Consider the following 24,261-nt stretch of genomic DNA (forward strand, 5'->3'; position numbering starts at 1 on the left):
TCAATAATAATAATCATTATTATTATTAATTAATAAATTAACTGCATGAGCACATACAATAAATGGAATAAAATATGATAACACAAAGAACTTTTAAAAATGCAAAAAAACTAGTTCTAAAAAGTTCTGGATCTCTTACTCCTAGGGGTGAGACTGGGTGAAGAGTCGATGAGCTTCTTCTTCATTTGTCTAGTGCAGACACCAGGAGAGAGCTGGGGAGAGTGGTAGGCCACTGGGCAATCAGAAAGAACAACCAAACCACTCTTGTGTCCCATTGAAGGAAGAGACACAAGAGATATCCTTTCAACTTGTGACACCTGCTTGATAGGACTGAGGAACGGAGGGAGGGAGGGATAATAAGCAACTGTGTAATATACCGTCATTCATGCACCTAATACTCTCTTTCTCTCTCTTTTGCATACATGTACATGTACCTTGCTGATTTTGATTTCCCTGAATTGGTCCGCTGCTTCAGGACCTTTGCCAGAAAATCATTCAAGTCAGAGCATTCAGATATCAGTTTATCAAGTTCTTCAAAGTTCTTTGGATTGCTAGCATATTCCTGGTGCTGTGCGCTTCTCAAATGCTAAAGACAAGAATAAAAAAACAATCTCTATGCATGCAGATTGTACTAACTTTCTCCATGTCTTCAAACCGTACGCCACATGGCTCGCAGTATCCTAACCTCCTGTCATTACCGGCTGGTGTGTTAGCTTCCTTGCGATGGTTGGTCCGCTTGGAGCTATTAGGTGGAGCAGAAAGGAGAGGAGGGGAAGGTCTTGGAGGATCAAAAGGAGATGCTTCGGGTGGACAGTTCTCATTAATGACTGGCCAGGTAGAAGGCTCGTATATGACAGGACGATAGTTATGAGAAAGGTCTTCAAATTTAAAGAAAGGTCGACGTAGCTTCCTCACTAAAGATATAAAAATTGTGAGTGTTATACATGTACATGTACACATCTAGAAATAAATTTTGGGAGATCAATCTAGGCCAAATTTTGCCAAAAATGACTAGGAGAGAATTCTTAATTTTTATAATTTCTCCTGATACATATACAGTACATGTTCTTATGTCGCATAGCAAGTTTGAGCTGATTTTGATCAAATTTGAATTTTTAAATAAATTTTTAAAGGTGCTCAAAAATCAAGCCAAAACCCCTGTACTATAGTACAGGGTCTTTGGCCAAATTTTGCCAAAAATGAAAAGTGAGGATTCTCCATTTTTATAATGTTATCTGATACATATACATGTTTTTATGTTGCGTAGCAAGTTTGAGCTGATTCCGATCAAATCTAATATTTTTCATAAATTTTTAAAGTTACTCCAAAAGCCATGCACTATGGCGCAGTGCTTGACAGTGCCTCACATAACACTCTAATGCTTTGTGGGAAGCCCTGGATCTATCAGTGAGAGTTGCAACATTATAATTATTAAGTTTCTTACCAGTTGCCTTGTCAACTGTCTTTTGAATGGCACTACCATCTGTCACTGGCCTCAGCTTCTTCAATTCTCTTTCAACAGCTGCATAAACGAAATGAATATTGAAAAGAGAGAGAATGCTTCACACTTACTGTCTATATGCAATATCTTGCATTTCCAGCTGGTAGCCAAGGTCAGGACTTTATCAGGCTTGTCATTTGCATTCACAGGCACAGACCCTGTGCTGTTGTTCTCCAAAGCTTTCTGTAGTATCTTTTGAGCCCTTGTGTTCTAAGGAATTAAGTATTAAGAGAGAGAGAGTAAGCTAGGTTGACGAATGGCTATAGCTCTTACATAGCGAGGCTTTACTGCTCTTTTATCAGTACTGCTAGAAGACTGATTACTATATGGTGACATTAGCTGTGAAAACCCACTGGAAAGACATAAAAGAAACACACAATGTAGAAAAAGAAAACAAAAGACAGATGTGTTAATACATCAATAGTGTATAGACATTTATCATTCCTTTATCCTCTTACCCTGTAGATGGAGTCTGAGGGCTTTGCCCTGATGGTGTCATCGCACTAGTGGCTTTCTCTATGACAGCTTTTGGCTTATTAGTCACAAAGTATCTGACACTGGAATCCAGAAAACCCTCAACCGTCTTTAAAAAAGATAATAACAGAATCATCAATCATCAATTCAGTCATTCATAATTTATAATATTTTTCAGTGGCTCCATGGCTTGTCTACCAGGTTCCCTATCCCTCCTCCTTCAGGTGCTTATAATAACTGTCCTCCTCCTCCTCTCCCTCCCTCTCTCCCTTCTCTTATCCTCTTCTCTCCTTTCCTGATCATTTGTGCATCTCACCTTCTCATAATAATAAACAATAACAATAATAATAAACAATAATAATAATAAAATTGGGTATCATGTCGGTTTTATTCCTCCTCCTCCTCCTCCTCTTCCCTCTAACACACAAACTGTGATCAATTTCAGCCTCTCATATACAAAAGAGATAAGACTTACGGCTCCTCTGCTGATCAGCTCTTTCTCTATTTCCTTTTTCCGTGGGTACCTATCAAGATCCAGGAAGAAAGTCTTTCCCTTGAAGCGCTGAGACTCGCCAAAATTGAGCCTCCGACGACTCCTTGTGTGAACTGGAGCATCATCTGATGGATAAATAAATAAAGGATGAGCCACACCCGTAAACCAATAATTACAACCCACAAAATGCACTGTGAATCACACCTTTTAAAAATACATAAATAGAAATAATATCAGCACTACATTACATTATACACAGATTCTAACATACCAACTTTAGTTGTCTGAGTAGTCATCTTCAGCTGTGATTGACGTGGCGTTACAGATGATACTCAGAAGAGAGCGACCAACCTGTCAAGCCAAGAACTTGTGACCTAGAAAGAGAAACCTAGAAAGAGAGAAAGAGAGAAAGAGACTCAGAGAGCTCTCAGCCTCCACAGTCCACAATACCCGCGTCTCACTCAGTGCGCATGCTCATTTCCTCACTGGATATTCATAGTTCTCGTCATTCTGACACCTTCCATCACAATTTTATATCATAGTAGTTCAGCTGGTAGCAACAAAGCTCTGGAATTGTTTCTGTAATTTAAGTAAAATGAGCATGTAAACAAAAATGGCTAGCTTTATGGATTGGAGTTTGCATCATTGCAGCAATGCTTGCATTCAGGCTTTGCAGGCTCCTAGGCTCCTAGCTTCTGCATAAAGTGGGCAGGGCTCATGGCATGTTTGGGCGTGGCTTAGAGCACATTTTGCGCATGCGCACAAAATCCATTTCAGGGACACGTCTCGAGGAGAACAAAATGGCGGCTGCTTTGCGTGGTTTGTTCTCTGCCATAAGAGCTCCTAGCATTGCTAGAGCATGGAGTAAGCCGAGAATACTTCCCGTCAGAACCGCCGCTCCTTCACTATCACAATGTAAAGGAAGATCAGCAACACACAATAGCTATTTTTAAATGTTTTGTGTCTCCTCCCATTATAGTCCATAGGAGATACAGTGCTACTCCAGCGGCCACAGCCACCAAAACTGGTGCAAAAGGAAAGATTGTTGCTGTCATTGGAGCAGTGGTAGATGTTCAATTCGAAGAGGGTTTGCCACCCATTCTGAATGCATTGGAGGTGGAGAATCGTTCGCCGAGACTCATTCTAGAAGTAGCACAGCATCTTGGTATGTTTAGTAAACTGTACGTATAATAATAAAATAATAATAATAACAAATAATGGTGGGTGGGGCTTGTTATAGACACTCACCCCTTTGTTAAAGGAGTAATGATGACACATACTGACTAGAGTCTCTGATATAATATTGATGACAATCCCTTGGCTGGCTGAACTCCTTTCTAATTAATGCCCATTTACCTCTTCATTATTGTACTTCCAATTAATGCCCGTTCATTTCTGCAGGTGAGAATGTGGTGCGTACGGTGGCTATGGACGGTACCGAGGGTCTGATCCGTGGTCAAGGGTGTCTGGATACTGGGACTGCAATAAGAGTACCAGTTGGTCCTAAGACCCTGGGTCGTATCATGAACGTCATTGGAGAACCGATAGACGAGAGAGGAGACATTGGGTCTGACGTGTAAGTTTAATCAAACCGTGGGTGGTAGTTTAAAAGAGGAATCTTTTAATTTTTATTATTATTTTGTTTGTTTAGATATGCTAATATTCACGCTGAAGCTCCTGATTTTGTTGACATGAGTACTGATCAAGAGATTCTTGTCACTGGTATTAAAGTCGTCGATTTGCTTGCACCATATACCAAGGGAGGAAAGATTGGTAAGAAATAAAGAGAGAAAAGCAGAGAATGTATATAAAAGCACATAAAATTAATAGTAGAAGCAAAGCAGTGATGACATTTGACTAGAGTCTCTGATTTTATTTTGAAGTTAAATTATCACACTCTGAGCTCTGCTTGTAATGAACACAGACATGTACATGTCTACATATCTACAAGCTTTGCATATATTTATGTCCTCTCCTTTTTCTCCTCTCTCTTCCTCCCAGGTTTATTTGGTGGTGCTGGTGTTGGGAAGACAGTACTCATCATGGAGCTCATTAACAATGTTGCTAAGGCTCACGGCGGTTACTCGGTCTTTGCTGGAGTAGGAGAGAGAACTCGTGAAGGAAACGACTTGTACCATGAGATGATAACTACTGGTGTCATCAGTCTTAAGGATGATTCATCCAAGGTAGAGCGAGAGAGAAAGGGAGGGATTAAGTATTTGCACAAGTTTTCACTGGCTGACTCTCATATATTGATGGAGAGTTAGCTTCTAACTTGGTGCAATAGTAAAGTCAACCTGTCGCCTTCAGCAGTACAAATCATTACTGATTGAAGTGAACTGAAGGAATGATACACTCAATTTATAATTTTTTTGTTTTGTTTATTTATTACCTTTATTCTTACAGGTGGCATTGGTTTATGGTCAAATGAACGAGCCCCCAGGTAATCCTATCACATGACTGTCACATGCTTATTTGTCATTGATTAGGTGCAAGAGCTCGTGTTGCTCTGACTGGTCTAACTGTTGCTGAGTACTTCAGAGATCAGGAGGGACAAGACGTGTTGCTCTTCATTGATAATATCTTCAGATTTACTCAAGCTGGATCAGAAGTAAGCAATGCCGAGTGTATATTGAGTGTATAATATATGTACATGTATATATATTATACTGACATTTACTCTGTGTGTATGTGTATGGTGAATGTGATGTGAATACATATCCGTGTTTCATCTGAATAATAATGATGTACTTCATTCATTGACTGATTCACCACTGTATTGCATGATTATTTATTTATTTTGTTTTGGTGACTCTATCCTTTTCTCATTGTAGGTATCAGCTTTGTTAGGTCGTATACCGTCAGCTGTTGGTTACCAGCCCACACTGGCTACTGATATGGGTACTATGCAGGAAAGGATCACAACGACTAAGAAAGGATCCATCACTTCAGTACAGGCAAGTCAATCCTTGTACACAACACATGCACCAATACGTATCACAAAGCGTATTATTCTCTCTGAGCCATTTTCAGAGCAATCAGTTTAAAAGTATCACCATCTTCTTCCACAGGCTATATATGTACCTGCTGATGATTTAACTGATCCTGCTCCAGCTACAACATTTGCTCATTTGGATGCCAACACTGTGCTGTCCAGAGCTATCTCTGAGCTTGGTATATACCCAGCAGTGGATCCACTGGACTCCAACTCCAGGATCATGGACCCCAATATTGTTGGGGAAGAGCACTATAGGATTGCTAGAGGTGTCCAGAAGATACTTCAGGTATATCGTTATTAATTAGTTTACAAACTTAATTCTCTCTCTCTCTCTTGCAGGATTACAAGTCTCTTCAAGATATCATTGCTATTTTGGGTATGGATGAATTGTCAGAAGATGACAAGCTAACAGTGGCACGTGCTAGGAAGATCCAAAGGTTCTTGTCTCAGCCTTTCCAGATGGCTGAGGTCTTCACAGGCAAAGAAGGAAAACTAGTTCCATTAGAAGTATGTCCTTGTAGTCTATCCTTAATATTTATTGTGTAAATTTAGGACACCTTAAAAGGTTTTAAAGAAATATTAGCAGGTTAGAATTATTGTCAAAAGAACTTCTGGGTACCACACTAATGTTCAATCTGCATTTCTATTTTTACATTAAAACGATGCAGTTTTTACACGTAAATGCTTTTTTTGCAGGAGAATATGACCATCTTCCAGAGATAGCATTCTACATGGTTGGCCCTATTGAAGAGGTCATCAAGAAAGCTGAAGGTTTAGCTAAAGATTAGGAACATTAACATATATACACATTAGCTTGCATTAGGTTATTTACTAAAATAATGATATTATGTTGTAATTTATCTCTTATTATTAAAGTTAACTAGTATTATTATTATTAACTGTTTTGTTATGAATGGCAGTGTTAATTGTTTTTAGCTTCACAACATGATAGAGTAAAAATTGTCTCTTCTTTCCAAACTTCCATCTTTAGCAAGTACTTGTACCATCATTTGTCCTTTAGCTTCAATTATAGGATTTGTGGCTTTTACCTGTCATGTTTTAGTCCCTTATCACTTTGGCTTAAAATTAATTTCAAAAGTCCTATAATTTTCTTCATTTTCTATCTTCAACCCCCAATTGTTCCTATTGAACAAAAAATTTTCTTTTTTTCTTGATTTTTTGTATCTTCAACCCCATTGGCACAAAATTCTTTTTCTTCATTTTTTCTACATTTTTCTTTTTTTCTCCCTTCATTCTTCACCCATACACTTGACTTCAAGACATACTCTACTTCTCAACATTTTCTATTTCTACATAATAAAGATGGAGAAACTTTTAAAAGTCGCACAAAACAAGACACCAAATATGGTAAACAAAAAGAGAGTCATAGCTACACTAACAGTTTAAATGCAAACAAATTCATCAATAATTATATTTAACTACTTATTAGAGTCTTCTTGTAAGACAAGAGCAACAATTTATCAATCAATAACTTACTAGTAACGACCACCTAGAAATAAGAAAATAAAAGAGAGTCCCATTTCTGTCACTAACGTTTGTTATCGTAATCATCATAATCATCGTATCTGTCTCTTTCACTGCTCCGCCTGCTCGACCTAATGCAACATGAATACAAATGCTTATATTCATATGAAAGGAATGACAGACTTGTGTGTGGGTTTTCCCATATACACGCCAGGTGTAGGGGTGTGAGGTCTTTTAGTGATGGAGTAATCCACGCGTATCTTTCTACCATCAATCTCTATACCATTGCAACTCTCCTTTGCCTGAAGGAATAAAAAGTAACATAATTATCAATTAGGAGCTGATTTTTTTATTGTGATGTACGTACTACATACCTCAACTGCATCCTCAACGTCATTGTAATAAACGAAAGCGAAACCTCTTGATCTGTTAGTCTAACAATAGACAACAACAATAAATAACAATTACAAGATGTTGCAACAACACTTGTGTACTAATAAGTGTCTCATATAATGATTGGAACTCATAAATCAACCATTGATAATGTCATATAGTGGTGCATGAGCAATATGTAATCACAGACACTGGTTTTAAAATGTAGCTTGATTTATTCATTTATCATTATTAGCGTTACCTGATGATCATAGACCACTTGGACTTCGTTAATTTTACCATATTTTTCAAATATGTCTCTCAAATCTTTATCATTGGTGTATAAACTTAGGCCAAACACACCAATCACATTATTACGCTCCGGATTAAACTAAGGGATCGAGAATAAGAGAGGAATTACTCTCCACCCACTACCAGCCTGGCTTACTCTGTTGCCAACATGGCGACGTCTGGAGGACATTGGAGAGTTGCTTCCTGAGCGACCGCGGTAGTGACGACGGTGAGGAGGCGGAGTGTAACTTCGCCGTCTCCGCCCATAAGGACTGTAACTTCTTCTTCGATAGGGAGACCGAGAGCGACTGAAATTAAAATAACACAAAAGATAAAAGTGGGAGAATTGGCAGCGTGTTGGCATCCAACAGCCAAGAGCAGAGTAATAATAATCATAAATTGGGATACAGTGTAGGGGCTATATTCACTGAAAAAAAATTTCACAAATTTCGCGTTTTTATTAAATTTGCAAAATTAAATTCCACAAAAGAGGTGTGGCACACTAGGGAAAATGGCTGCAGAAGGTAGGATTCACAAAATTTTATACCAACAAAATAAAACCCTTATACTGTATTAGAGATGCTCAGTAGCAGAACCGGTTAATGTATCTTCATTAACAATCAAGATTTATTATTATTAATAATCATCATTGCATCTCATAGCATAATTATAAAAACAATCAATCGGTAAAAATAGCTAAAAACAGCTCAGGCAGTTCTAATACAACAAGAGCTTGTCATAATACAAACCGGTTTGTTCCAGTTTACAAAACCAGTTCATATTCCAGTTTAGGGCAGTCCTAACTGGTTCTACTTCAATTTATGATAACATTCCTGTGGCAATCAGTCCTGAATAGTGCCAATACTGTATTCTTGCTGATGTATGTGCAAGGCTGAGGCTGCTCATGCTTTTAAAATTGTCCAATTTATAATAAATAAGAAAATGAAAGCATCGAATATTATTTTGTATTACTTAAAGAGTTTTAAAATTTAAGAATGACATGACATAAAATAGCCAGTAAATGCATCAAAGCAAACATTAATTATCTTTAATATACATATCGTTACAGATAGGACACTCAGTAGCAGAACCAGTTAATATATTCTTCATTATTATCAACAGAATTGTTGTTCGTCATTGCATCCAATTGTGTAACATTACCACTTTAGCACAAATACTTTGCAATTTAAAATTTTGTTACCTTCTATAGCGATCACGTGACCTAGAGCGACTCCTGCTGTAGCTCCGAGAGTATGAGCGCTTTCTTCTACCAGGAGAGCGAGACCAGGACCTATTGGGAAAATTAATGATGGGATTAAATCAGAGGGTTACCTGGAGTAGCTTCTGGAGCGGCTCTTAGAGAAACTTCTTGAGCGATTTCTCCTCCTAGGGCTAATGAAATTGATATACACGTTGAGGGTTATGAATGAAGCATTTACCTTCTGGAAGACATTATGAAAGAAAGGCAACTCGCCCCTTCTTTTACAAATCAGTCGAATGAGTCGATCAGGAGAACACGATGTCTTTGGTATCCAACAATACACGGAAGTGCACCATACAGCTGATATGTGGGTGTGGTTAAAGTTCATTGTGGGCGTGGTTTATAATAAAATGGAGTCTCTTGGTGGTGAAAGAGGAGCTGGTATTCATCAGTATTACGTGACAAAGATAGAAGGGCTACAAGTAAGGACTACGTATTATGTACTTAATCTTTTTTTGTAGCTTAATCTATCAGAGAAATCACAGAACTTGAGAAGATTAGAAGCACAGAGGAATGAGCTGAATGCTAAAGGTAGTATTGTGTTAATAATTAGCTTAATTTTAATTTTTTTTTTGTAGTTCGTTTGTTACGTGAAGAGTTGCAGCTACTACAAGAGCAAGGGTCACATGTAGGAGAGGTTATTAAAGCAATGGATAAGAAGAAAGTTCTCGTTAAGGTATAATTAATTAATGTATCTTATTTTATTGTTTTTTATTATTTTGTTGCTTATTTTGTTGTTTAGGTTCATCCAGAGGGAAAATATGTTGTTGATTTAGACAAAGGGATTGAAATGAATGATGTAAGATTAATGATAATATTGATGTAAGTTAATTCTCTTTCTCTCTCTCTCTCTCTTAGGTACAGCCTAACTGCCGTGTTGCTTTGAAGAATGAAAGCTACCGCTTACACAAGATTCTGCCCACAAAAGTAAAAGAGGAATTATTTTCAAGTCTACTTTTAATAATGTCTACGTTACATACTGTTTTTTCATGTATTGGGATTTGGCTCTCTTTGATTTCATGACATTAATTTGATCTAGAGATCTCTCAATAAACTTGCTAAGATTAGGACACATGATCAAGGTTGACAATAAGTACATGTACATGGCTTTTTGAACAACTTTAAAAATTCATTAAAAATCCAATTTTGATCGGACTCAGCTCAAATTTTCTACACAACATAAAAACATGTATATGTATCAGAAAAAATTATAAAAATGGAGAATTTTTTTAAAGTCATTTTTGGCGAAATTTGGCCAAAATCCCTGTACTATAGTACAGGGATTTTGGCTCAGTTTTGGAGCAAATTAAAAAATTCATAAAAAATCCAAATGTGATCGGAATCAGCTCAAACTTGCTACACAACATAAAAACATGTATGTGTATCAGAAAACATTATAAAAATGGAGAATTCTCTCCTAGTCATTTTTGGCGAAATTTGGCCAAATTCCCTGTACTATAGTACAGGGACTTTGGCCCGGTTTTGGAGCAACTTAAAAAATTCATAAAAAATCCAAATGTGATCGGAATCAGCTCAAACTTGCTACACAACATTAGAACATGTATATGTATCAGAAAACATTATAAAAATTGAGAATTCTCTCCTAGTCATTTTTGGTGAAATTTGGCCAAAACCCCTGTACTATAGTACAGGGACTTTGGCCTGATTTTGAAGCAAATTGCTGACAAGAAGCACTATAATTGCTAATTGCCAGAATCCTGTGGGAAACTCTGCACAGGATTTAAGGTGTTATCATTTTTACTGCAGGTGGATCCTCTTGTCAGTTTAATGATGGTAGAGAAAGTTCCTGATTCCACTTATGATGTGATTGGTGGACTTGACAAACAAATAAAAGAAATAAAGGAAGTTATTGAATTACCAGTGAAGCATCCAGAGCTATTTGACTCACTGGGGATTGCTCAACCCAAAGTAATCTAAGTACTATCAGTATTTCTCTTCTTCTCACTTCATTTTCTCTACATATGATACACCTACATGTATCTCACCTCTCCTCTCTCTCTCTCCCCCCCCCCCTCTCTCTCTCTCTCATTAAAGGGTGTCTTGTTGTATGGTCCACCTGGTACTGGTAAGACACTATTAGCTCGTGCCGTGGCTCACCACACAGAGTGCACTTTTATTAGAGTATCAGGATCGGAACTAGTTCAGAAATACATTGGAGAGGGTAAGGACCTTAGAGTCACTCCAATTCTTTATTTTCAATTACATGTAGGTTCAAGGATGGTGAGAGAGTTATTTGTTATGGCACGAGAACATGCACCTTCCATTATATTTATGGATGAGATTGACTCCATTGGATCATCACGCATTGGCTCTGGATCAAACTGTAACGCAATACACGTATTTAATTACACATTTGGGAGCATTTCATACATGTACTGTACTGGGAAATTTGTGTATCTTTATATATAAGCAGGAAAATTTTTCTCAGTCCTTAATGCTACATGTTGTGTGAAAATTCAACCTTTTACATTTTAATTCGTTATGTGCAGCAGTATACGAAAATTAACAGTACAATATTTTATTAGCTTCTCTGTCTTTTCTCTAGCTGATAGTGAAGTCCAGAGGACTATGCTAGAGCTTTTAAACCAGTTAGACGGGTTTGAGCCAACGCAGAACATAAAAGTGATCATGGCCACCAACAGGATAGACATATTGGATCCAGCTCTACTCCGTCCAGGGAGGATTGATAGGAAGATTGAATTTCCACCCCCAAATGAAGATGTATTGTCATAAAGATAAATCTGGCTTATATTACCTTTCCCCTCTCCCCTTCTCTCTCCTTAGGCTAGATTGGATATCCTGCGGATACATTCTCGTAAAATGAATTTAACTCGTGGAATTAACTTGCACAAAATTGCCGAGTTGATGCCTGGTGCATCTGGAGCAGAAGCTAAGGTATTCGTGAGAGACTCCTGTGAGATGTGAGTGTGTTCTTGTATAGGGAGTGTGCACTGAGGCTGGCATGTATGCTCTGAGGGAGAGACGTGTTCATGTAACACAGGAAGACTTTGAAATGGCTGTGGCTAAGGTAACTGTAGAATGTCTCCCATAGCTTCCTTTATGGTACATTCTACTTTGCCTTCTCTTCTCTTTTTATTAGGTGATGCAAAAAGATTCGGAGAAGAATATGTCAATAAAGAAATTGTGGAAATAGTTCTTGAGCTCATGAACTAAACTAGTGTACCACTGCAGACTATCATCAATGATTGTTTAATTATTAACAATGATAATAAATTAATTATAATAGCTATTGAAAAACTAATAATAGTATTAACATTTTACTAATAACAATGTGTCCCTCTTGCTTGATATTTGGATATTTCCTTCAGCTCCAGCTGGGAGCTTATTTAAAACTCATCTTTGACTATAGATACATATTTGTTAGGGTTCCTGAGGAACTCGACAAACCCATTGCTATCTCTGGGCCCCATGTATTTGAATGACTTCTTACCATAAGACATGTACAGTATAGTGGGATATCCTTGAACATCATTTTGATCACAAATTTGAGCATATTTAGTGCAATCGACTGCAGCAAGTGAAGTCTTTTTGTCCTCCTTTAAACTGGCCGCAGCATCAATGAACTCTGGTTTAGCAGCCTTACAATGACCACACCACGGTGCATAAAACATTACCAGAGCGTGTTTGGTTTTCTTGATGAATGGCTTGTATGTCTCATCAGTTAAATGATGGACGCCAGTCTCTATCTCCGACCAGTCTTTCTCCTTCTCAGGCGGTGGTTGTGGGTTTTTCATGAACTCCACAAAAGACTCTGTTGTCCTTGGGTAGCCGTAGTCATATAGTTCCTTACCGTTTGAAAAGTATTTTATAGTTGGGAATCCACTCACTTGATAGTGTGACGCCAGCTCTCTTTCTGCTGTTGCATCTACGGCTGCTAGTGTTCCGAGGATATTTTCACTTTCTAACAACTTAGCAGCTTCATTGTAGTCCGGCTTCATTGCTTTACAGTGGCCACACCACGGAGCATAAAACGTCACCAGTGTTGAGGGGCTAGAGTCAATGACTGATTGGAAATTCTCACTGGTAAGGTGAACGACGTTGTTTAATTCGGTGGACCAGTTTGCTCCGGCCTCTTGCTCTACCTCCTGAGTACTGGGAGGAGGCTGAGGATCAGAGAGCCATTTGATGATAGAATCAGTGTCCCTCCCACCAGAGTATGGGTATTTAACTTTCCCCTCTTCAAAATAAAGGAGAGTTGGGAATCCAGTGACATTATACTCCTCTCGTGTCAGCATGGTTTCTGGTTTATCAAGATTCATTCCGGCTAGGACTTGCTTCCCTTTAAGGCTCGTTGCAGCAGCAGCAAACTCTGGTTTCAAAAGCTGACAGTGCCCGCACCAGGGAGCATAAAACATAAGAAGTATCGGTTTCTTCTCTTTAGCGAGAAACTTGTAGAGGCCTGTACTGCTCTCAATGTGACGTACGTCTTTAGAAGTGGGGTCCTCGGACCATGGGGCGTCGCTGGTTGGGTCTTTCATGAAATCAAGTAGAGAGGATTTACGAAGGAGACGATCGTAGTCCTTGTGATATGAGCCATCTTTAAAATGTTTCAGATAGTATTTCTTTTGCTCTCCCTTGCCTCCTATCTTAAGATTCTTGCAGAGTTTCTTTGCTGAGCTACAGTCCACGTATGCAACTGCACCGAGTCCTTTCACTTCTTGAGCTATTTCTTCAAGTATGGGAAGGAGGCCACGGGGTACTGACACCTCGCCAGAAGATGCAAACAACACGAGAACATTTGTACGTGTCTTTATGAACTTCTTCCACGCCTTCGGTTCTTCTAGCCGGACTATCCCGCTCTCTGGTGCTGCAGGAGCGGAACTCTTTATGAAAAGAATAAGTAGAAGAATTAAATAGCTTTTCATAGCCTGATAGAGAATAGAGAGGGAGAGGGAGACTGGGAGAGGGAGGAATATAACAAAGACACAAATCACAATGGTATCCAAGGGGCAGGGTGAGCATGTAATGAGCCACACCTCTCTTCTATGCTGCAAGATAAATGGCCACTGAACTCAAGGGAAAAGTTCTAACGGGTATTTATTTACACTGAGGTTCATTATGATGCCACTCTCTCCTTTATTGTAGTATTGGGCCCTGTTTCTCCTGATGAACTTGGTGTGGTACTACCTCACGAGCATTTACTCCTTGATTTCGGTAAAGCATGGACACCAAAACCGCCTGAATATGGAGGCACTGGTGACATTAAGGATCTTCCATTAGCAATAGAGAATCTTGGAGCAATCAGACAATACCCGTGAGCAATTAAAAGCAATACATACTAATGCTATCTATATTAATGGGAATAAAACTTGATATGTTAACACTTGGCTTTTTTTGCTCCTTTTCCCTATAATAAATAATAACAATAATAACAACAGTAGTTACAGTACTACAATACTTCATTTAATATAGGTATAGTAATGCTTCTAACATTATGGTTGACTCAGAGGAAGATCTCGTCCAAGAACTAAAATTATATAAAGCATCAGGTGGTGGGACGTTATGCGATGTAACAATAACAGGCATACGAACCAAACCACAGTCCCTCCCGTTATTATCCACATCCAGTGGTGTGCATATTGTCCATGGTACAGGATACTATACCAAGAGGTTTATACCACCCGACGTCAAAGATATGACTATCCATGAGATATCTGATACAATAGTGAGAGAGATAATGGAGGGACTACCTGGTACATCTCCTCCTGTGAGGTGTGGGATCATTGGAGAGATAGGCTGCTCATGGCCTCTTAATGAATTTGAGAAAAAGGTACTTCAAGGATCAGCCATTGCTCAAAGGAAAACTGGTCAGTAAATTAAGCATGATGTGTTCTCAAGCCAAAATGTGCATCAATAAAGCAAAAAAGAATTGTCTCATAAAAATTTGATTTTTGACACCTTGTTAACACTTTAAAGTGTAAACAAGGTGTTGCGTAATATACCACAAGACTTCTGCCTAATTCTTTCATGATTAGGTGCTCCTCTTATCATTCATCCTGGACGTAATGAGAGAGCTCCATTTGATATTGTCGACATTTTAAAAGAAGCTGGAGCAGATTTGTCAAGGACAGTAATGTCACACATTGATAGGACGATCCTTGACAGTGCTTCACTTATCAAGTTTGCAGAGACAGGCTGTGGAGTGGAACTGGATCTGTTTGGAATTGAATGCTCTCACTATCAGGTCAGAAAATAAAATTATTTTTCTCTCTTGTTATCAATTTTATCTCCTCTCTCTCCCCTAGTTCAATGTAGATGTTGATATGCCAAATGATGGTCAGCGTATACAAATGGTCAAATGTTTGGTTGATGGTGGCTATAAAGACCGTATCTTTATATCACACGATATTCACACGAAGCACAGATTGGTCAGTAAAACCAATTGTAACCTCCCTGTATACAGGAAAGAGGCAATGACTACTATAAGCTCTTTTCTATCTGCCTTCTGTCCCCTCAATTACATTTAAAATTACATAATTGTAATGGTGCTTATGTACTGTAGCAAGTTTGAGCTGATTTCAATCAAAATTGGATTTTAAAGAATTTTTAAAGTTACTCAAAAATCAAGTCAAAGTCCCTGTACTATAGTTCAGGGTCATTGGCCAAATTTTGCCAAAAATCTGCTTTTTTTCTCTTTCCTTCCTTGTTAGGTTAAGTATGGAGGCCATGGTTATTCTCATATAATTAACAATGTTGCCCCAATGATGGTCAACAGAGGCATACCAAGAGATGTAGTGGATCAGATTATGATAGAAAATCCTAAAAAATGGCTGACATTCGTTTGAAACATTTTACACTGATAGTTATTAAAACATTAATCAGTTTTCTTGAATATTATAATAATTATCGGTTGGCACAAAAATAGTCAAATAATCTTAAACATGAAAAATGAATAAATGATACTTGAACTATTCTAAAATGAACTTATTATAATTAATATTTTAGTTGAAGCTCTTATTTTATATACAAAATAAGTGCGATGAATTCTTTTCCAATTCAAGGACATATCTCCCAAGCTCCTTCCTGTCAGCCATTGACTCAGTCTGCGAAGAGATACAGTCTCCTTTCCATTGTCCATTAGGATTACAAACCTTGGGATGCCACCTGTGGACGAGGCCAGGATCGGGAGCCCTCACTACATCGTAGCCATAGTCTATTATCCTCTTGTGGAACTCAAAGTCTTCCCTGCCCCACCCGTAATAAGTGGTGTCCAACTTACCACTCTTCACATAGTCTCCTTTATACATGCAGAGCATCCCATACGAGTAATAGCCCCAGTGCCCGTGCTTCCTCGATATCGATAGGTGCTTCGGCATCCTGGACAGTTTATAGACATATTTCATGTTGTACATTTTGAAAACCTCCGGATAGTACACTTGCTTGCCGCGGACCGTGTTTAAGCGACACCTGTGCAGAAACTCTGGCGTCACGTCCATGTCGACGTCACAGAAAAACATGAGGTCGCCGTCGTTGAGTATCGAAGTACCGGCATCAAGAGCCTTAGCACGAGCAAAGGTTCCTTTTCCTTGAACGATACTGAATTTACTGGACGGGTAGAGTTTATGGTATCTGGAAATAAGCTCCCGACATTTCCCGATGTCGTCATTATTATACACGACAAGGATGAGGTGCAAGTGATTGAGGGAGACTGGGATCAAGGACTCATACATGACAAAAAACTGGTCTAGCCTGCTCCCGACACTACTAATAGGCACAATAAAATTAATCACCTCGGTATCAAGGTTTTTTGCGGGAAGTTTCAAGAAACTCGATTGATATGGACGCATAAATGAGAACCTTCTCTGGAGCGTTACGTAAGGATTATTGGCCTCTTTGAATTCAACATCAAGTATGTAGCGGCCCCCATTGGGGCTGTGTTTTAGATAACCATTTATTATATTATGATAGACAAGGTCGGTGTGATAGTCATTATTAGCTAGTCTTAATGCTTCCAAAAGAGCCAAATCGATCTCATTCTTCCAGTGGCCAAGTTTCCATTTTGGATCCATGTCCCGATCAATATAAATGCTATCAGAATCAAAGTACATCCAAGCTTGAAGTTCACTCATGTCAGTCGGTGGTGCCTCATACATTGGGTAGTCGTTGGCGAAAATAAAGCCTGGGACCGGGGATGTTTTTTTCGGATTAGCTTCAGCCATTTTCGACAAGAGCCTCTTCATGTTTCGTTGAAGGTTCCTGATCCCGCTGGCTGTTTCGTTGTACTCCAATTGAGTGTAGTAATAGTTTAAAGTGTAGTAGGAGTATCTTGACCTAACAGGATGTATGGTGACTTGTTTGTACAAATATTTCAAAGAGGAGAGCTTGTCATCGTTCAGTATAAAGTCTTCATCGAAAGAATTTAACTACATAAATAAGATTAATAATAAAACACAGGGTCTGTATATTAAAGAAAAAATAATAAAAATAATGTACGGTACACTCGACTCACCATTGGTAAATGAGAGGAACAATCAATAAGAAGATTATCAGCTATGCAATGGGCAATAGTACTAAGGGGAGGGGGTGACTCCAACCCTATTAAACACGTACTCCCTTCCCTAATCAGCCTAGCCAAAGCTCTTCTACTCATCACTATACCTCCATTGGGCCCACAAGCACTAAGAACTCCTCCATTTAGTCCTTTATAATGTGCTGAAGATGATTTACCAAAAACTAAATCATCAAAGTATCGATGACTATCCAGTAAAAGGGCGAGACGCTTCAAGTTGACGTAGGTCTCTGGCTGTACGAATAGGACCCAGTGATGCTCTGAAGTTAACGCATTGTGGAGTTTGGTCAGTAGCTTATTAATGTTTAAGTATCCATCGTCGTAACTATACGAGAAAGAGTCGTTTTTCCTTAGCCACGAGATCCCTTTTCTCTCTCCCTCTCCACTCGTCTTACACCTCTTGTCCTCAACAAGGAATATATTATTGAAATTATTGCCCCAAGTGTCCTTGATCAGTTCTTGATATTCTTGCAATTGGCAGTTCGGACGTCCTCCCCCTCTCTCGTTAGACATTAATACAACCATCAAATTACTCGCCTTCTGACGGCCGAGGGGTCGTTCTTTCCTCTCTTCGCTTAAAAGTTCGTCTGATTTAAATCGCCGCTCCTCCTCCTCCTCCTCGCTGATGTACTTCTCTTGAATGAGAGGAGGGGATTTGCTCAATGGGTCCTGGGACTTGTCTTCATAATAAAACACACCGGGCCCTAGCTAAGAAAGAGAGATGAGAAAGAAAAGAGTATTAGGAGTTATAGTATTATTATATATGTATATGTCTGGGGTCTTACTGATGCTCCTGGGATGGTAAAAATCTTCTCATTATAATAATAATAGTAATTAATGGTACTGAAGGAATAATTGGTTAACAGTATTGCAAGTAGTGAGCTAAAAACAACTCCTGTTACGAATCCAATGCAAAAATAAATCTTTTCTTGTAAGCTTCCTTTCGCCATTTTTAATTAGTGAGATTGCCCCACCCACAACTAATTTTAGCCCCTCCCACTAGTAATTATTTTTAATGCAAAAAAATTAAAATGTTATTTTTTATTAAAAATCTCTGCCAAAACAACATATCAAACCAACATTAACAACAACAAAAAAAAAACAAGAGTTAAAAATAATTTTTGTGTCAATTATAAATATTTATGTGCCTGATTAAAAAATAAAAACAAAAACAAAAAACAACAACAAATCAAGACTATAAAGCTCTTGTGTTATGTGATGCAAATAAATGATCGTCTCTTCTCTCAATGGCCGTAGTCCTCCTCCTCTCTCTCTCAATGGCAGCTGCTCCTCTCTCATCATCTCCCTCCAGTTTACCCGAGTGACTCTGCATTCGTTTTATGGTATCCATTGATATCCCAAACTCTTTTGCCAGATTGTCCATGCTGTCCTCAGAGAGGTCAATGTCAATGGAGCTCATCGTGCGAGAACGAGACTTTTTTACTTTCTTGGATTTCGATGATTTCTTTGGCCTATAGCAATAAAATATTAATATTGTTATTATTATTATTATTATTATTATTATTATTATTATTATTATTATTATTATTATTATTATTATTATTATTGTTATCATTATTATTATTATTATTATTATTGTTATCATTAAAAGTACTTTAATATGTCAATCAAACTCTTTCTGGACAATTTCTTCTTTGGGCTTTTGGTTAAACTGATGACTGTGTTTGAATTATCTGGAGAGTAGAGAGAGAGAGAGAGAGAGAGAGAGAGGTAACACAAGGGTCCAAGAGCATAGATAAAGTGAGAGAGAGGGAGGGAGTGACATACCATTATGTTCATCAGCATATGAGCGATCTACAGCTCTCCTGAATGAGTTTCTAGTGCTGCCACGACTCCTAAAAAATAATAATGATAATAATATAACAATAACAGTAACAATAAAATCAAACCATGTTTATAGAAAATTTTCCATTTTATAATACATTGTGCTGTATAAAAACTTTGAGCTCATTCAAATAAAAAATAACTTATTAATACTTTACAGGGTCTTTGGCCAAATTTCGCCAAAAATGACTAGGAGAGAATTCTCCATTTTTATAATTTTTCTGATACACATACATGTTCTTATGTTGTGTAGCAAGTCTGAGCTGATTCCGATCAAAATTAGAATTTTTTTTTAATTTTTAAAGTTGCCTCAAAATCCTCTACTATAAATTTAGTGGCTTGTCAGCTCAAGAAGTACAGATATGCTTTTTAATCCTGCAGTGCACAAGTAGTATGTGTACAGTATGGGTACCGTAATCCTCTAGCACCATCAGCATTAATAGTGTGATGCATAACTGTCTGCAGGGACTCCAATGAGCTACTCTTCACCATCCTTAGATTAGGACCAACTTCAACTCCGTCCAGCATCCCGGACTGATTGTTGTAGGTGGAGAAAGCAGTTGTAATGTCACTGTCAGATCCTACTCTATAAAGAGGAGGAGGGCTGGGTGAGCCCTCACCATCCACCAATGGGACAACATTAGCCAATGGAACATGTTTGAGGTTCGGCTGAGGTTTAGCTGAATCTGAGAGAGAGAGAGAGAGAGAATGAATTTTTAAAATAAGGTAAAGTACTTTTAGGTATCGATCTCCTGGCAGCATCATCTCTTTGAAAGTTCCCAATGTCAGTGTCCGATGAAAAGGAGGCCAGGCTTGTACAGTCATTATATGCACTGGGATCCTATTAATAATGTGATAATAATTAATATTATTAAAATTCAAGCATAATTCAAAATTTGAGCTATGCATTTAAAAAGCATGTAAAGTGCTTCTAACCAAGTTTTCCAAGGGTTTCCCACAGGATATTGGCATAGTGTCACTTGTCAGTAAATTTTAAAGTTAAGCCCATGGATTTTTCCGAAAAATGGCTCCGAAATCACCCCAAATTTTTATTAAATTTTCTGATACATATTGATGTCTTTGTGCTATGTAGAAAGTTTGAGCTAATTCTGAGCTCAAATGTTCGAGTTATGGCCATTTTAAAAATGAGCCATTTTCTGAAAATTGCCCTGTACTATAGCCCATGGATTTTTCTGAAAAATGGCTCCGAAATCACCCCAAATTTTTATTAAATTTTCTGATACATATTGATGTCTTTGTGCTATGTAGAAAGTTTGAGCTAATTCTGAGCTCAAATGTTCGAGTTATGGCCATTTTAAAAATGAGCCATTTTCTGAAAATTGCCCTGTACTATAGCCCATGGATTTTTCTGAAAAATGGCTCCGAAATCACCCCAATTTTTTATTACATTTTCTGATACATATTGATGTCCTTATGCTATGTAGAAAGTTTGAGCTGATTCCGAGCTCAAATGTTCGAGCTACGGCCATTTTAAAAATGAGCCATTTTCTGAAAATTACTCTGTACTATAATAGCCCATGGATTTTTCCAAAAAATGGCTCCAAAATCACCCCAAATTTTTATTACATTTTCTGATACATATTGATGTCCTTATGCTATGTAGAAAGTTTGAGTTGATTCCGACATAAAATTCTTGAGTTATGAGCAATTTAAAAATCAAACCAGAATTCTCTCCTAGCAATTGTTGGCAAAATACCCTCCATTATAGTAGAGGGTCTTTAACCGGATTTTTGAGCAACTTTAAAAATTCACTAAGAAGAAGGTACATGGTATAAGTACTACAAAGGAAACTAGGGTCATCAGAATTGGCTCAAAAGTTCCTAGTTAGCAATATCTAGCCATAAAGCTGTCCTTACTCTTTCATTGATGGTGTACTTGCCACTGCTGGTCATTCTTGGGAGGGTATGAGACTCAATGTGATGATCAGCACTAACAAACAAAATATTAATAATAACATAAATACAATTATACGTGTACATGTACATGCACCAATATATGCATGTATATTCATTTATACATACACGTACATGTATGTGAGTGTGTGTGTGAATATATGAAAACGACTCACCTTCTGTTGCTCCCTTTACCGGCTGGTTTTAGTGTATCATATGGAGGGGATGCTAAACAATAAAAAATTAAAATTAATTGATACTACATTAGAAGGACACAAGTCATTACCGATTCTCCTAAAGCCATTACTGCTGTCCCTAGAGCTACGTTGTGAGGAAGAGAGGTTTCCTGAGCTGCTATACTTTGAGTTGTCGTGAGCGTGAGAAGAGAAGGAGAGGGTGTGGTGGGATACATGATGCGACTTGAAACTGCCCGAGGCTGAGAGCTCACTGTGGACGCTGGCGGAGCGAGGGTAAGCGGAGAGAGAGGAGGAAGAGGGAGAGTGAGAGTTCTTAGAACGATCAGGACCACTTGACATGGGCCAGGGAGACCTTTCATTAGTAGGAGACTAAGAGAAAAAGTAAAACACAACACATGAACACTTGTAGAGTGGGAAAAAATTGAAAATACAAATATATGGAGAGTAGAGCCTCTCTTAACAGACACTCTCTATAACAGACAACACAAAGGACACTCCTCCTGTATATAACAGACTAAATTTCTTGTCCCAAAGTGTCCATTATAAAGAGGCTCAATTGTAACAGTGTATACGATGTAACAGAGGTATTTAAGAAAGAGTGAGAGAGAGAGGTACTAACTAGTGAGTCTTGTCTCATCGGTGAGTTATGTCTCAGTTTATGAAGTGGTTCATTTCCTTCTCCTCCAGTGCTCAACCAGCCCCCGGAGAGCTTCTGGGCTAACGGCTGCTTCTTCTTAAGCATGGCTCGATCAAGAGAATTCTCCCTGTAGCTGATAATGATGATATATCAATGTAATAGTCTTGAACAATTTATTACCTGTAAGAATTCCCCCCTCCACCTCCTGTCGTTTTTATTTGAGACGAAGGGCCGGATCTTGAATGACTGGTTTCAGGAACATATTCTGAGCCCCTTGCTCCTCCTCCTCCTCCAACTTCCAGCTCGTAATTATTAGTAGCGGTACTGCTCCCAGCTGTTGTCATCGGCTGGTAATAATTAGAGCCAGGGTATTCAAGAGAAGAATCAAATCTACATCCACCATTACTGCTGCTGAGGGAACCGTTGGAACTACGGGATAACATTAAATCATCCTGAAAGAGAAGAGAGAGAGTGCTATCAATATATACATGTACATGTATTGTGTATAACGTATATGTAGCTTAACTAACATGAACAGCTCCCGACTGGTTGTCAAATGACTCCCCAAGGTCTAACTCTTGTGACAACACAGCACTGACCTAATGATAGAACCGCATGACATACTGTAACTATAATGTTCATAATACCTTTACGTCATCAGGGCAGTCAATACCAATCTCATTGGTCTGCCCTCCATCAGGCGGTGGTCTCTCCTCTTCTTGTAGTGCTGGCATCTGTGATGTATAGCTAGCTCCTCCTGACTGGTGCTTCCTACTATTGGGACCAGTTGTACGTCCTATAGTCTGGGGAGAGAGAGAGGGGGGAGGGAGAGAGGGGAGAGAGAGGGGGGAGAGAGGAGAGAGAGGGGGGAGAAAGGAGAGAGAGGGGGGAGAGAGGGGGAGAGAGGAGGGGTAGAGAGGGGGAAAGGGAGGGATGAGAAAGTGGTTATAAAGACAGGATGCCAATGAGACAGTAAACCATGTTGAGTCTACCAGTGTGTGTGAAAGTTTTTAAAGTAGGAAACCTCCTCCTGTGAGAAACGGAGAGCACACTCTTGTGTATGGGCAGATTATGCGTGTACAGTGGATGTACAGTGGAGCATGTGTGGTGACATTTGTATGTGCGTGTGTATGTGTGTGGTATTATTGACAGATGTCACTGTTTTGTCAGCTCTTATGCGATTCCCATGCTCATCAACAACAAAATAATAATAATGATAATAATAATGATAATTTAGTAACTAACATTAAATATCATTCATTATTGGACTCACCAATTTAATGCTTGATATTTTTGTGTCGGGCTCTGCTTGTCTCAGCTCTTTCTTAAGTGCTTCCATTGCGTCCCTGTTGCTCATGTTAGTCACTGACTGAGAGTTGACTGAGATCAACTGATCATTGATCTTCAAACGACCATCCTAGAGTAAGAGTATGCATATAATTAAAAATTTGTAAATACACCTGTACGTGTTCTGGTATGTAATTATAAATACAGTACATGTACCTCGTGATTGTAAATTATGTAGTTTTTTATGCATACACATGTTTTAAGCTATTTAGTAATTTACATGTATGTACATGTACATCAATATTATATCCATGGATAACAAACAGTGAATATTTTGAAAACACAACAAAGACTAAACAATAAACACAACCAAAACAACAGCTAAGGATAACTGAGGGGGGGGGGAGAGAGAGAGAGAGAGAGAGAGAGAGAGGAGTGACATAAAGCACACTCTTTTACTTTAGCAGCAGCTCCTCCAGGTACAATTGACTTGATATAAATCCCCATATCGCTGGACTGCTGTCTCCTGCTGCTACTGCATCTCCCATGAACTGTGACTCCAAGACCAGCCAAGCCATTATCAAGATGAATATCAAACGCCATCACTACTTTATTAGCTGATGAAGACACAACAGGAGACTCGGAAGAATCAAGAAACTTGAGAGAAGAGAGAGAGAAAGAACAATAAAGGAGAAAGATATGATTATACACACAGGATCATAAACACTAAGTGTACCTCGTCTTGCTGTGACTCTACAACTTCTTGACGTGATATGACCAGTTTAACTGAGCTCCCTGACAAACGTAATAATCTAACGACGTCGGATTGAAGAAAACCTTTAACTGATACATCATCAACCTAGAGAGAGAGAGGAATAGTGAGAGAGAGAGAGAGAGAGAGAGAGAGAGAGAGAGAGAGAGAGAGAGAGAGAGAGAGAGAGAGAGAGAGAGAGAAG

The 24,261-nt window shown here is 38.6% G+C and overlaps 8 protein-coding genes across 10 annotated transcripts; 3 read left to right on the plus strand and 5 right to left on the minus strand.

Moving 5' to 3' along the window:
- Nucleotides 1–40: 40 nt before the first annotated feature.
- On the minus strand, nt 41–3,116 carry LOC105316547 (protein DBF4 homolog A-like). 2 transcript variants are annotated; one of them, XM_020008535.1, is made up of 10 exons: nt 2,955–3,116; nt 2,740–2,856; nt 2,451–2,593; nt 1,960–2,084; nt 1,775–1,853; nt 1,573–1,711; nt 1,445–1,522; nt 637–914; nt 435–586; nt 41–330 (listed from the first exon to the last, which is right to left on the minus strand). In XM_020008535.1, exons 2-10 carry the CDS (start codon nt 2,762–2,764, stop codon nt 117–119), a joined length of 1,233 nt encoding a protein of 410 aa, XP_019864094.1. In that variant the 5' UTR covers nt 2,765–2,856; nt 2,955–3,116; the 3' UTR covers nt 41–116. The 2 variants fall into 2 exon arrangements, with proteins under 2 accessions (XP_019864094.1, XP_011409817.1); XM_011411515.2 differs by lacking the exon at nt 2,955–3,116 and having other exon boundaries at nt 2,740–2,932.
- A 121-nt stretch (nt 3,117–3,237) lies between these two features.
- Nucleotides 3,238–6,410, plus strand: LOC100635763 (ATP synthase subunit beta, mitochondrial). The gene is made up of 12 exons (XM_003383615.3): nt 3,238–3,383; nt 3,448–3,633; nt 3,870–4,044; nt 4,120–4,241; nt 4,470–4,654; nt 4,875–4,911; nt 4,958–5,079; nt 5,303–5,425; nt 5,540–5,752; nt 5,806–5,973; nt 6,019–6,052; nt 6,163–6,410. The coding sequence occupies exons 1-12, from the start codon at nt 3,269–3,271 to the stop codon at nt 6,252–6,254; spliced, it is 1,572 nt and encodes a 523-aa protein (XP_003383663.1). The 5' UTR covers nt 3,238–3,268; the 3' UTR covers nt 6,255–6,410.
- Nucleotides 6,411–6,641: 231 nt separating this feature from the next.
- On the minus strand, nt 6,642–9,164 carry LOC100636358 (transformer-2 protein homolog beta-like). 2 transcript variants are annotated; one of them, XM_020008556.1, is made up of 10 exons: nt 9,054–9,164; nt 8,947–9,006; nt 8,816–8,905; nt 7,772–7,922; nt 7,586–7,714; nt 7,326–7,385; nt 7,135–7,253; nt 7,021–7,082; nt 6,964–6,976; nt 6,642–6,776 (listed from the first exon to the last, which is right to left on the minus strand). In XM_020008556.1, coding segments are annotated over exons 1-10 (699 nt in total). In that variant the 5' UTR covers nt 9,068–9,164; the 3' UTR covers nt 6,642–6,775. The 2 variants fall into 2 exon arrangements, with proteins under 2 accessions (XP_019864115.1, XP_019864113.1); XM_020008554.1 differs by having other exon boundaries at nt 6,910–6,976.
- Nucleotides 9,165–9,185: 21 nt separating this feature from the next.
- On the plus strand, nt 9,186–12,249 carry LOC100636016 (26S protease regulatory subunit 8). The gene is made up of 12 exons (XM_003383617.3): nt 9,186–9,297; nt 9,337–9,406; nt 9,454–9,551; nt 9,618–9,674; nt 9,734–9,802; nt 10,643–10,804; nt 10,931–11,057; nt 11,106–11,219; nt 11,442–11,617; nt 11,681–11,791; nt 11,838–11,924; nt 11,997–12,249. The coding sequence occupies exons 1-12, from the start codon at nt 9,226–9,228 to the stop codon at nt 12,048–12,050; spliced, it is 1,197 nt and encodes a 398-aa protein (XP_003383665.1). The 5' UTR covers nt 9,186–9,225; the 3' UTR covers nt 12,051–12,249.
- Nucleotides 12,084–13,867, minus strand: LOC100634383 (protein disulfide-isomerase A5-like). Its single transcript, XM_003383689.3, has one exon. It carries the CDS (start codon nt 13,780–13,782, stop codon nt 12,244–12,246), a length of 1,539 nt encoding a protein of 512 aa, XP_003383737.1. The 5' UTR covers nt 13,783–13,867; the 3' UTR covers nt 12,084–12,243.
- A 2-nt stretch (nt 13,868–13,869) lies between these two features.
- Nucleotides 13,870–15,797, plus strand: LOC100634509 (phosphotriesterase-related protein-like). Its single transcript, XM_011411474.2, has 6 exons — nt 13,870–13,950; nt 14,003–14,171; nt 14,330–14,724; nt 14,893–15,101; nt 15,163–15,285; nt 15,568–15,797. The coding sequence occupies exons 1-6, from the start codon at nt 13,917–13,919 to the stop codon at nt 15,700–15,702; spliced, it is 1,065 nt and encodes a 354-aa protein (XP_011409776.2). The 5' UTR covers nt 13,870–13,916; the 3' UTR covers nt 15,703–15,797.
- On the minus strand, nt 15,720–18,423 carry LOC100634635 (chondroitin sulfate synthase 1-like). The gene is made up of 3 exons (XM_011411476.2): nt 18,212–18,423; nt 17,367–18,134; nt 15,720–17,280 (listed from the first exon to the last, which is right to left on the minus strand). Exons 1-3 carry the CDS (start codon nt 18,374–18,376, stop codon nt 15,877–15,879), a joined length of 2,337 nt encoding a protein of 778 aa, XP_011409778.2. The 5' UTR covers nt 18,377–18,423; the 3' UTR covers nt 15,720–15,876.
- Nucleotides 18,424–18,452: 29 nt separating this feature from the next.
- On the minus strand, nt 18,453–24,186 carry LOC105316548 (uncharacterized). The gene is made up of 15 exons (XM_020008501.1): nt 24,042–24,186; nt 23,765–23,962; nt 23,292–23,435; nt 22,666–22,821; nt 22,549–22,617; nt 22,199–22,470; nt 22,001–22,151; nt 21,471–21,750; nt 21,361–21,412; nt 21,149–21,221; nt 20,007–20,112; nt 19,684–19,957; nt 19,215–19,282; nt 19,042–19,120; nt 18,453–18,898 (listed from the first exon to the last, which is right to left on the minus strand). The coding sequence occupies exons 2-15, from the start codon at nt 23,906–23,908 to the stop codon at nt 18,622–18,624; spliced, it is 2,145 nt and encodes a 714-aa protein (XP_019864060.1). The 5' UTR covers nt 23,909–23,962; nt 24,042–24,186; the 3' UTR covers nt 18,453–18,621.
- Nucleotides 24,187–24,261: the final 75 nt, after the last annotated feature.

This window comes from Amphimedon queenslandica, unplaced genomic scaffold (genome assembly GCF_000090795.2).
Source record: "Amphimedon queenslandica unplaced genomic scaffold, v1.1 AMPQUscaffold_13508, whole genome shotgun sequence".
In the NCBI taxonomy this organism is placed as follows: Eukaryota; Metazoa; Porifera; class Demospongiae; order Haplosclerida; family Niphatidae; genus Amphimedon; species Amphimedon queenslandica.

What these genes read in the sequence shown, in the direction of transcription:
- LOC100634383 (XM_003383689.3), bottom strand. Translation starts at nt 13,782, where the DNA reads ATGAAAAGCTATTTAATTCTTCTACTTATTCTTTTCATAAAGAGTTCC.
- LOC100634509 (XM_011411474.2), top strand. Translation starts at nt 13,917, where the DNA reads ATGGCCACTGAACTCAAGGGAAAAGTTCTAACGG. An exon ending in CATTGCTCAAAGGAAAACTG is followed by an intron (nt 14,725 to 14,892) that starts GTCAGTAAATTA and finishes TTTCATGATTAG; the next exon opens with GTGCTCCTCTTATCATTCAT. An exon ending in TTCACACGAAGCACAGATTG is followed by an intron (nt 15,286 to 15,567) that starts GTCAGTAAAACC and finishes CTTCCTTGTTAG; the next exon opens with GTTAAGTATGGAGGCCATGG.
- LOC100636358 (XM_020008556.1), bottom strand. An exon ending in TCACGTGATCGCTATAGAAG is followed by an intron (nt 7,923 to 8,815) that starts GTAACAAAATTT and finishes TTTTAATTTCAG; the next exon opens with TCGCTCTCGGTCTCCCTATC. An exon ending in AAGTGGTCTATGATCATCAG is followed by an intron (nt 7,386 to 7,585) that starts GTAACGCTAATA and finishes GTCTATTGTTAG; the next exon opens with ACTAACAGATCAAGAGGTTT.
- LOC100634635 (XM_011411476.2), bottom strand. Translation starts at nt 18,376, where the DNA reads ATGGCGAAAGGAAGCTTACAAGAAAAGATTTATTTTTGCATTGGATTC. An exon ending in TTACCATCCCAGGAGCATCA is followed by an intron (nt 18,135 to 18,211) that starts GTAAGACCCCAG and finishes TCTCTTTCTTAG; the next exon opens with CTAGGGCCCGGTGTGTTTTA. An exon ending in GTTCCTCTCATTTACCAATG is followed by an intron (nt 17,281 to 17,366) that starts GTGAGTCGAGTG and finishes TTATTTATGTAG; the next exon opens with TTAAATTCTTTCGATGAAGA.
- LOC105316547 (XM_020008535.1), bottom strand. Translation starts at nt 2,764, where the DNA reads ATGACTACTCAGACAACTAAAGTTG. An exon ending in TACTCAGACAACTAAAGTTG is followed by an intron (nt 2,594 to 2,739) that starts GTATGTTAGAAT and finishes TTTATCCATCAG; the next exon opens with ATGATGCTCCAGTTCACACA. An exon ending in AGCTGATCAGCAGAGGAGCC is followed by an intron (nt 2,085 to 2,450) that starts GTAAGTCTTATC and finishes TCTTTTTTAAAG; the next exon opens with ACGGTTGAGGGTTTTCTGGA.
- LOC100635763 (XM_003383615.3), top strand. Translation starts at nt 3,269, where the DNA reads ATGGCGGCTGCTTTGCGTGGTTTGTTCTCTGCCATAAGAGCTCCTAGC. An exon ending in GGAGACATTGGGTCTGACGT is followed by an intron (nt 4,045 to 4,119) that starts GTAAGTTTAATC and finishes TTGTTTGTTTAG; the next exon opens with ATATGCTAATATTCACGCTG. An exon ending in TTACTCAAGCTGGATCAGAA is followed by an intron (nt 5,080 to 5,302) that starts GTAAGCAATGCC and finishes TTCTCATTGTAG; the next exon opens with GTATCAGCTTTGTTAGGTCG.
- LOC105316548 (XM_020008501.1), bottom strand. Translation starts at nt 23,908, where the DNA reads ATGGCGTTTGATATTCATCTTGATAATGGCTTGGCTGGTCTTGGAGTC. An exon ending in AAATATCAAGCATTAAATTG is followed by an intron (nt 22,822 to 23,291) that starts GTGAGTCCAATA and finishes CTCTCTCCCCAG; the next exon opens with ACTATAGGACGTACAACTGG. An exon ending in ACTGCCCTGATGACGTAAAG is followed by an intron (nt 22,618 to 22,665) that starts GTATTATGAACA and finishes TTCTATCATTAG; the next exon opens with GTCAGTGCTGTGTTGTCACA.
- LOC100636016 (XM_003383617.3), top strand. Translation starts at nt 9,226, where the DNA reads ATGGAGTCTCTTGGTGGTGAAAGAGGAGCTGGTATTCATCAGTATTAC. An exon ending in AAGGGATTGAAATGAATGAT is followed by an intron (nt 9,675 to 9,733) that starts GTAAGATTAATG and finishes TCTCTCTCTTAG; the next exon opens with GTACAGCCTAACTGCCGTGT. An exon ending in CATTGGCTCTGGATCAAACT is followed by an intron (nt 11,220 to 11,441) that starts GTAACGCAATAC and finishes TCTTTTCTCTAG; the next exon opens with CTGATAGTGAAGTCCAGAGG.